The sequence below is a fragment of the Miscanthus floridulus genome, chromosome 6 (genome assembly GCF_019320115.1).
Source record: "Miscanthus floridulus cultivar M001 chromosome 6, ASM1932011v1, whole genome shotgun sequence".
NCBI classification, from domain to species: domain Eukaryota; kingdom Viridiplantae; phylum Streptophyta; class Magnoliopsida; order Poales; family Poaceae; genus Miscanthus; species Miscanthus floridulus.
Window position 1 is genome coordinate 132,576,608 of NC_089585.1, and position 10,484 is coordinate 132,587,091.

General features: G+C 44.7%; 1 protein-coding gene and 1 pseudogene across 1 annotated transcript; one reads left to right on the forward strand and one right to left on the reverse strand.

Annotated features, from left to right (window-relative positions):
• Positions 1-89: 89 nt before the first annotated feature.
• LOC136461268 (uncharacterized) lies at positions 90-4,358 on the reverse strand (annotated as a pseudogene).
• A 2,738-nt stretch (positions 4,359-7,096) lies between these two features.
• Positions 7,097-10,135, forward strand: LOC136459684 (signal peptide peptidase-like 3). The gene is given in 12 exon segments (XM_066459524.1): positions 7,097-7,243; positions 7,246-7,722; positions 7,823-7,947; positions 8,062-8,250; positions 8,357-8,391; positions 8,472-8,628; positions 8,760-8,813; positions 8,944-9,036; positions 9,125-9,264; positions 9,364-9,434; positions 9,578-9,658; positions 9,754-10,135. Coding segments are annotated over 12 exon segments (1,548 nt in total). The 5' UTR covers positions 7,097-7,182; the 3' UTR covers positions 9,819-10,135.
• The last annotated feature ends 349 nt before the right edge of the window (positions 10,136-10,484 follow it).

A 10,484-nucleotide genomic window follows, 5' to 3' on the forward strand; every position in this document is an offset into this window, starting at 1 on the left:
AGATACTCACATTGCCAAGTTCCCAGTCTTTTCTCTGTCTTCTCACAAACATAGCTCATTTGCGCTTTGGATATCTTATGACAACTAACCTACATTTCTAGATATTTCATTGGAAGAACTCCACTTTTACATCCCAACATCTCTGCTACAACATTCATCTCCACAGCAGACAGTCCTACTGAGAAAATCTCACCTTTCTCAAAGTTTATCTTCATTCCTGATATAGCCTCATAGCAAGAAAGAATCACTCTAACATTTCGCAAGGTTTGCAAATCAAATTGCAGGAGTAGAATAGTATCATCAGCATACTGTAAATGTGTTAACCCTCCTTCAACTAAGTGTGGTACAAGCCCCTTAATCATCCCAGCAGCACAGGCTCTTGAAAACATAGCAGAAAGGGCATCTGCTACAAGATTAAACAACAGTGGAGACAATGGATCACCCTGTCTGAGTCCTTTGAAGCTTCTAAAATAGTCCCCTCTTTCACCATTCAGATCAATGCACACCTTTCCCCCTCTAACAACTTTATTCATCCATTGAATCTATTTCATATCAAACCCTTTTCTATGAAGTACTTCCTCTAAAAAATTCCAATTAACTCTATCATACGCTTTTTCAAAATCCAACTTGATGATAACCCCACTTGTTTTTGTATCCTTAAGTTCATGCATCACCTCCTGCAGGATCACCACTCCCTCTAAATTATTTATTCCAGGTATAAAAGCTGTTTGAAAATTACTCACCACCCTACCAACCACTGTTGAGAGCCTTATAGTGAGTGTTTTGGTGATAATCTTGTATATTACATTTAAAAGGCAAATTGGTCTAAATTGTTTGACACTAGTCGTTGGTTTAACCTTGGGTAACAGAATGATAACTCCATAGTTTAGTCTACATAGCTCCAACTGCCCATCATATAATCTATCAAGCATTTCTTTGATATCCCCACTTATCATATTCCAGAAAGCTTTGAAAAATTCTATTGAAAAACCATCCGGACCTGGAGCCGTATTATTTTTCATCTCCTTAATCACCACATCAAGTTCTTCTAAAGAGAAGGGTCTAGTCAAAAACTCATTCTCTTCTTGCTGAATTTGCTGATAACTTGGCCAAAGATCCCTGTCCAAATGCATAACAGCCACATCTTCGCTCCCAAACAATCTCTTATAGTAATCTGTAATGTGATCTCTAAGGCTGCCAGGCTCAACCACTTCTTGACCATTCACCTCCAGCATTGAAATATGCATTTTCCTTCTCCTACCATCAGCACATTTGTGAAAATAACTAGAATTTGAGTCACCAGCCAACAGCCATTTCTCACCACCTCTTCTTTGCCATTGTAACTCCTCTTCTAACAACATCTGGTTAAAGGTATGATCTAAAGCATATCTTTCCTCCCACTCCAAATAAGACAGTTCTCTTTCCTCACTCCAATCATCTAATATGGCAATTCTTTTAATAATTTCTTCCTTCTGTTTTCTTCTCTAGCTATCCAGATTCTAACCCCATCCCTTTATAGCTCTCCTCAACTTACTTGAAACCACATGCCAATGATCTAAAGGATCATATTTAAACCTTGAAGGCCATTTATCTCTCACCCATTCTCTGAAACCCTCCTGTTGAAGCCAATGAGCACTAAATCTGAAATAATACTGCTGACCTAGCACATTACCTCCCGTGTCCACTATAAGAGGATTATGATCTGATCCTAGCCATAGCCCAATGACCACCGACGTCAAACTAAACTTATCTTCCCAGGAATTTGACACCAAAACTCTATCCAGAACACACATAATCAGAGGATTTTGTTTGTTCGTCCAAGTAAAACGACTTCAGTCCTATGAAGTTCCCTGAGAGCTGTATTATTAATCATTTCATTAAATGCCTCCATCATCTGAACATTCACATTTTCATTAGATTTTTCCTCAATTCTTCTTACCAAATTAAAATCTCCACCTAGAATCATAGGGCATTCCACCGACTGAACTTTAGATTGAATCTCTTCCAAGAACTCTAACTTTCTATCATCATGAGCAGGGCCATATACATTGAAAATCACCCACTAAAAACCATCTGCCTTCATGGTAAGATTGAAATATTGGTAAAAATTACCCACATCTTCAGCTGTAACTATAGCCAACTCTTTATCCACACCCATGAGCAAACCACCTGAATGCCCAGAACAAGGCAACCAGGACCAAGACATATCCTTCTGACCAGCGAACCTCTCTAACTCTCTATATCTAAAAGAAGTCTTAATGGTTTCCTGTAAACAGATGCAATCAAAAGAATGTTTATTAACTAATTCTAAAAGCAACTTCCTCCTCCCTGCATTTCCTAGTCCTCTAATATTCCAATACAGAATCTTCATCCTTGATCTCTATGAGATAAATTATTCTCTGTATCAGCACCACCCCCCCATCAACTCTAACACCTGGGGGCTCAAATCCATAGAACTCTCAATCTCCAAAGGAACTCTAATAATTGTATCATTTGGGATAACAGAACTCGACTCAATCTTTTGCTTGGTTTTTTGCAAAGCAATGAAAGCATCTTCCTTAGCTTGTATCAAAGAAACGTTAGCAATTCTAGAAACCTCATCTTGCCCCAATGAGAAACCACATACTCTAGCCATAGAATCTAAGGAGCAAGTATTAGTAGAACAAGAAGATGAGGGAATGAATTTAATACCTTTTGCATCAGCTATCCTAGATTTCAGTTTATCTTGCATTGCTCCCTCTTTCTCTTGAATTCTTGAACTGTGTCTGGTATTGAAATTAACCAGGGCACTCTTGACTAGCTAAAGTTTTGAAACCCCACAAGATTCCTCTGGATAAGTCAAGATCGACTCTAAAGTCTTCGTCGTTACAGGAACTGCTACTTTGTCCTCATCATTGCATACTAGCACCCCATCAGGTACTACACCTTCCAAAAGAGATGTCTAAACCCCATCAGATGACACAACATTTTCAAGCTCCAGATCACCCTGCGGATTTAGACTAGCAGCTAAATCATGCATATCTTGAAAAATGTCAGATTTTGCCATCAACCTCTGGTAATCATCTGTATCATCATTAGGTCCCTAAGAATTCATATCTAATTCTTCAGCAAGTGGACCAGTACTTTCAGAACTACCCATAGCAACCTGCCTTTGATGACTAGAAGAACTAGACCCATATTTCTGACTAGTATCACCAGGTGTAGGTTTGCTCGATTCCAGCCATCCATGGCTCTCCTGTGATTCTGGGTCTTCTTCATCAGTAACATCGTCCTCTTCATCATCAAGATCATCATCTGGCTTGGATGGTGGATAATTCTGGAGCTTGTTTGAAAAATACCAAGTTATCTTCCTACCCTTCATGTTAATAAACACTTCAGATGTCTCACCTATCTTGTTAGGATTTCGACATGACACCTTTACCCACACCGTTTTCCATTGCAAAGATGGTACATGCACCTCCTCAGGATCACCCACCAACCTGGCAAGCTCTATAATAGCAAACTCAGTTCTAGCAAATTTTAGAATACCAATAGCTCTAACCCACACAGACTGAAGAACCTGAAACACCTCCGGATCCATATCTGACTCCTCAACCACAACCACAATGTCAGACGTGATAAACTTGATTTTTTTATCTTGATTAGCATATTCAAAGCCACTTTGGATGGTAGATTCACCAGAAATTCACTCCCCGAAATGTGCTTGACATCCCAATCCCAATTTGAATCCATTAGATATTGCAATTTAGTCTTAACTCTAAACTTAGTACCCCTTCCTTCCAAAATCGATACAATAGCTCTAATTGGTCCCTCTATTTCAGGTTTAGCTTCAACCTTAGGCTCAGGTAAATCTAGAGCATAAAAAATCTGACCAGGCATACCATACGCACAAAGACGCAAACCCTTGTTAGATTTCATCAAAGGGCATTGATTGGACTTATGACCTGACTCTCGACAACTATAACAAAACTGTGGTTTCTTGCAGGTAGAATGATGGTGACCATAATCATTGCAATTAAAACATTTCATAGCAAGACCTGAAGACTGACCTACACTCGAACCCTAATTATGCTGAACATTATACCCCTTTCTCCGATCTTCAATCTTGTGGCGAAGATCTTCTTCAGTCATCTGACGCACATCTCGCTCTTTAGACTGATCTCCCATCCTCTTGCGATTTTGGGCCTCCCACTGCTCCTGACCTCGGAACTGCTAATGACCCTGCTTTGGATCCCAGTACCCTTGATCTCGAGCAAATTGCGGATCCCACCCATCTCGAGCCTGGGAATCCCAACCTTCACGCCTGGATCCCTGAAATTCATCACGGCTACTACGCCCATCTCTAAATCTCTCCCCATCTTTAGGATCTCTAAATCTATGACCGTCTCTAACTTCATGACTTTGCTGCCTCTTGTCCATGGTGACCTCAACGAACGACCTCCCGTCTGTCGTGTTAGGGCGGACATGACGGAGAAAATTTACCTGAGCCCCAAAATTCCTGATGTCCCTCACACTTGTCGGAAATCTCTCTGCGGTTGGATCCCAAACCCTAGCGGAGGCAACCCAGACCCAAGCCGAGGCGGACTTAACAATGTGGCTCCAGCTGCGGCTACGACTGGGTGGAGGGGAATAAGAATGAGCGAATAGGTCCTCAATAGACAGGCCTAACTGGGCCGACCCAACTAAATCTTCCTTTTCGTTAGCCTTGGCCCGTTTCATCTTCTTCCCCCACATTCTTCACCCAGACAGCATTCTCAATATTTCTTCGAGCTTCAGACCTCAACAATGGCGGTGGACTCACTTTTGTGCGTAGCACTGGCGGCTGCAACTCCTGAACAATTCGCTCTATTGACTTCTGTACCTCCCCACCACCCAGAGCAGTATCTGATTTACTGCTCCATGAGAACTGGATTGGCAAATTCCCAATTGCAATCGAATTCGAATCCACCGCAGCAACTAGAGGTAAATTACCATGACGAATGCGCTCAACTCTATCCAAATCAGTCAATTGTGAATGCTTAGGTAACCCGAACGCCACTGTTGGAGATTTCTACTTAGACCTCAATGGCGGAAATCAATCAGAACTCAACCAATCCTCCAAATCCACCTCTAACTCCTTCTGACTATTTGCGCCTACCCTCTGAGAACTCTGTGGAGAAATTGAGTATGGCGGAAATGCTAGAGTAAGCCTGCGATTCCTCATGAATGATGCACCAAATCTGCACTCAACCTTCTGGACTGTTCTCACCACCTGAACCACAACTCTCGTCACAAAAGCAAGGGGACGAGAAATTACCACAGGCGCCTGCGAAACCACACCGACACCCCGCTAGTTCGTCACCGTTGCTCACCGGAGTACACGCTGGATCTGCCCCCTCCACCTCCTCGAATGGTTGCAGTCGCTCCAACCTTGGACCAACGCGCGCAGATGTAGAACCTCGAGAGACGGGCCACCGGGCGACCGGTGGTGGTCCCCAGAGAACGACCGGACGGTCTCACGAGCGGAGCGGCGATGGATGGGTGGCGGCGCTCGACGGAAGATGGATGGGTGGCGGCGCTCGACGGAGGGGCGGCGATGGATGGGTGGCGGCGCTCCTAACCCGCTTAATATCGCCCATGAAAAACTTTAAACACGTCTAACAAAACTTCTTTTGATCAATGGTTAGTTTTGATATGTTCTCTCACCTACAGAAACATGAAATTTCTACGGAATCCTACAAAAGGACCAATATCCAGTGAGACGTCTACATCGTTGTTTAGTCCCTTTTGGTGGAGCTGCTTTTTTACATAAATGGATTCCTAAATTTATTCTATTTCATGGTGTTTTAAAGCATTTCTTAGTTATATATTGCTCTTTACAGTGTTTTGTCTATTATTAATTTCAACCTTATCCATAGGTATAAGCTCTACTTCTTGTTTTGAATACTTGTAATGTGTCTTAATCATAAATGATAGGACAAGTATTTTTTTTACAAGAAACACATCTTCATTTCAACAGAGCTGTTATAAGTGACACAGAGTTGTATTGCAGCGCTTTCACTAGGCTCGTTCGGCTGGTTGAAAAACCAGCCAGATTTTACTGTGCGTGAATGAAAAACACTGTTCGCTCTATCACAAATTCCTTTAGATTCTACCAAATTCCTCCCAGCAAACAGGGCCTAAGAGCGTCCGCAGTATGCGTTTCGATGCATTAAATGCGGCTATAGGACTAGGTACGTAACATTGGCATGGGTTCGATGGAGGAGCAGCTCCAAGCTATCGATGGAGAAACGCCCCCTCTCTTTTTATATGTGTGTGGGTCCGGCAATCGAGCTTAGATGGTGTTTGGTTGCCTCTCCTAAATTTTAGTCGTTGTTACATCGAATGTTTAAACACATGCATGGAGTATTAAATATAGACTAATTACAAAACTAATTGCATAGTTTACGACTAATTTATGAGACGAATCTTTTAAGCCTAATTAGTTCATGATTTGACAATATGGTGCTACAGTAAATATGTGTTAATGGTGGATTAATTAGTTTTAAAAAATTCGTCTCGTGAAGTACTGACGGATTATATAATTTATCTTTTTTATTAATATCCATACATTCATACAATATTTTTCAGACACACCTGCTAAATTTTAGTGATTGGTTGGATCCAATAGCAGGACGAGTCATGTGATCATGTCCAGCAGTCCAGGTCCGATCCCACGATCGGAACGCCCCCGATGCTCCACACTGCGGACACCCTAAACACGGGAAGTTTGTGAGTGTACAGCTAGAGATGCTTGCTTTGCTTCTTAGAAAATTTTAGTCCAATAAATAATATTCTGATTTATGCATACATACAAGAAGAAAAAATTCGTAGGTGGAGATACCCGAGAACGGTTCGGGTGAGTGTCACCCACCTCAGTTTCAAAAAAAAAGAAAAGAAAGAATGTCACCCACCTCAGTTACACAGAAACGATGAAGGGATCGGTTGATCAGAGAAGGCGACACTCCGGAACTGAAAATAGCAGCAAAGGCTACATCTAAATATGGAATAATATTATACAATAGCAATACCTAGCTACACACACGGCGCCTTCGGCGATGCGTGCATGCTGCTGAGGCAGACTCGCAGCGGCAGGGGCGGACGACGCGCGCGCGCACGACGGCTTGGCTCCCGCCTCCCCGCTCGCGGCAAGCCGGCACGGCAATGGCGCTCCCAACCATCCCTCCCCGCGCCCTCCTCCTCCTCCTCTCCGTCGTCCTCCTCGGCGCCCCGCCGCCGGCGCCGGCACTGGCTCGGAGTTCGACGACGGCACCTCGCCCAAGTTCCCCGGCTGCGACAACACGCTCCAGAAGGTGAAAGTGACGTACTGGGTGGACGGCGACGAGCGAAGCAGCCTGACGGGGATCAGCGCGAGGTTCGGCGCGGTCCTGCCGGACGCGGCGTCCGACGACCAAAAGCAGCGGGCCGCCGTGCCCAGCCCCAAGACCGGCTGCGCCAAGTCGTCCGCGCAGCTCACCGGCTCCGTCGCCGTGGCGGTGCGCGGGGAGTGCACGTTCATCGAGAAGGCTAAGGCGGCCGAGGCCGGCGGCGCCGTGGCGCTGCTCCTCGTCAACGACGAGGACGACCTGCAGAGGATGGTCTGCTCCGACAAGGACCCGCCTCCCAACATCGGCATCCCCGTCGTCATGGTGGCCAAGTCCGCCGGTGACAAGGTCCAGTCGGCCATCGGGGACGGGTCCAAGGGTGAGAACAGATAGCTACGCGTTCCCAGTACCTCCACGCTCTCATGTGCCACGTACTTACCCATTTTCATCCATCCATGATTCGGTTCCCTTGCGTGCAGTCGACATTCTCATGTACGCGCCGCTGAAGCCGTCCTTCGATGGCGCCATACCTTTCCTCTGGATGATGGCCGTCGGCACGGTGGCCTGCGCCTCCGTGTGGACCGTCGCCGTCGTCGGAGAAGAGGTACGTGCGTACACAGGCACAAAAGAAACTGAATGTCGATCGGGCTGGGTTTCTGCAGAAGCTTGCTAGATTACTGAAATGTCCATGTGGCAACGACCGACTTTCTTGATCCAGCCTACCAAGCAGGGCGATGTTTCCCTGGGTGGGGAGGAGAACCCGGACGCCGAGGTCGTGGAGCTGCAAACCCAGACGGCACTCGTGTTCATCATCACGTCCTCGCTTGTCCTGCTCTTCCTCTTCTTCTTCAACTCCAGCTGGTCCGCCTGGCTCCTGGTTTTCCTCTTCTGCCTCGGGGGAGTCCAGGTACATACCCAATAATTCCAATGAACTTTGCTGGTTCACATGATCGACGCAGCTAATGCACGAAGTGCAGTCACCTCATCTGTAACTTGTCATCATCTACTTGCAGGGAATGGAATACGTGGCATCATCTCTGATTGTAAGGTGTGCATATACTCGTGTGCTGCCTATTCAGTGCTTGTTTGCATATGCCTAGCTAGTTCTTGAAAAACTGCTGCGTGCAGACTCTGCCAGCGGTGTCGCGAGGCGAAAGCGAAGCTTCCTGCTCTAGGGAACGTGAAGGTGGTCACGCTAGTCATCTTGCCGCTAGCCTTCATCTTCGCCTTGGCCTGGGCCACACACCAGAACTCACCGCTTGCTTGGGTTGGTCAGAACCTCATGGTACGTAAGATCCATGGGCCTGTGTCCGAGGAGCCCAATGTGCTCTCCTCATCTCATTATTCACAGCTACTTTCCTGCTTGCTCCCATCCTTCATCAGTGTCTGTGCTCACTGACACGGCTCTTCATCCAGGGCATCTGCATGATGATTCTAGTATTGCAAGTGGTGCATATGCCAAACATAAAAGTACGAGCGGTTATGGACTGACACGCCATGGTTCAACAAGTCTTCAAGATGATATCTTTTCTTCATCTGCCTTTGTCAACTGGAGTGGAGCACATCTCTGACTCTGACGAGGTTTAGATCATTTTTTCAGGTTGCATCGGCACTCCTTGTGGCGGCTTTTTTCTACGACATATTCTGGGTCTTCATATCACCCCTTATATTCAAGAAAAGCGTCATGATCACAGTGAGTTTGAAATCAAATCACAGATGGCTACTGAACACATCATGTCGTGAGCTGAGCATATCCGAAATGAAATCTCGCAAAAATTCAGGTTGCTCGTGGCAGTGATGATGGGCCGAGCCTTCCCATGGTGTTGAAGATGCCAAAGGAGTTCGATTCGTGGAATGGGTATGACATGATTGGATTCGGGGACATTCTCTTCCCAGGACTGCTTGTTGCTTTCAGTTTCAGGTGAATACCTCAACTGGACTCTGATTCCATCCACAGTTTCAGTTATAAGAACAAAATTGTTTCTTCGCCTGAAACTTACCAGCTGCAACTGAACTGTAGATTTGACAGAACACACGGCAAAGACTTGACAGACGGCTATTTCCTCTGCCTAATGATCGGTTATGCCTTCGGTATGTAGCAGTCAGTCCACCTCTGAATTTAAGTTTCAGAGAAGAACAATACTGCTTACATGTCATGCCTTTCTGGTTTTTTATATAATCGGCGGCTCCCTGCCTGATTCTTTTTCTAAAAAACCAATGTCATGCCAATGCAGGCTTGTCATGCACATATGTTGGCTTGTACCTAATGAACAGTGGCCAGCCAGCTCTGCTCTACCTTGTTCCTTCAACACTAGGTACCAGAGCAACAGAGATTTTGATTCCTTTTTACATATTCTGGTGGGCAATATATCAGAGTTCTTATAGCTATTGTTGCGTCGATTTTGTGCAGGAGTTATCGTCTTGCTTGGAGCGAAGAGGGGGGAGCTTAGTCAGCTCTGGAACGCCAAGGCATAGCCTGCCTGGGAGGCTCATAAGTTGATATGATGGCATTGGTTGCAGGCTTAAAACGGGCTTTGGTTTAACTAGACTTGTCACTTGTGCTCATGTATCTGATGGGTTTGGGTGAAATTATGCCAAGCATCAACATGATTCATGGTTATGAAATTTCTTTGTTTCAGCACGCAACACACACGAAGGGTGGTTAAATTGTACTAGCCTGCTGCAGTGCACACTGCGAGTCAAAGTTGGTAGCGTGATGTAAATTTGAGCAAAATCAGACGATATTTGTTCATAACATGTTAGATTACAGGCAATGTAAAGTACCAATAGTCATTCAGAAGCTGCTCCATTTCCTGGACAATTGTCGACATGCTCCCTCCGTTCTAAAATGTATATAGCTTTTTTTTAATCCTAAGTTAAACTTCTCAAATGTGAATAAAGTTTATAGAAAAATGTACCAACATCTACTATATCAAATTAGTTTTATTAAGCTCGTCATAAAATATGTGTTTGGTAGTGTATTTATTTGATATAGATGATACTAATAAAACTCTTATATGATTGGTCAAAGGTAGATAAGTTTAACTTAAAATAAAGCTAAAATGATTTATATTTTGCTAGGAGCAAATGCTATAGACCTTCAAAAAGACTAACCTTTGTGTGAAGAGAAGTTTGCATTCG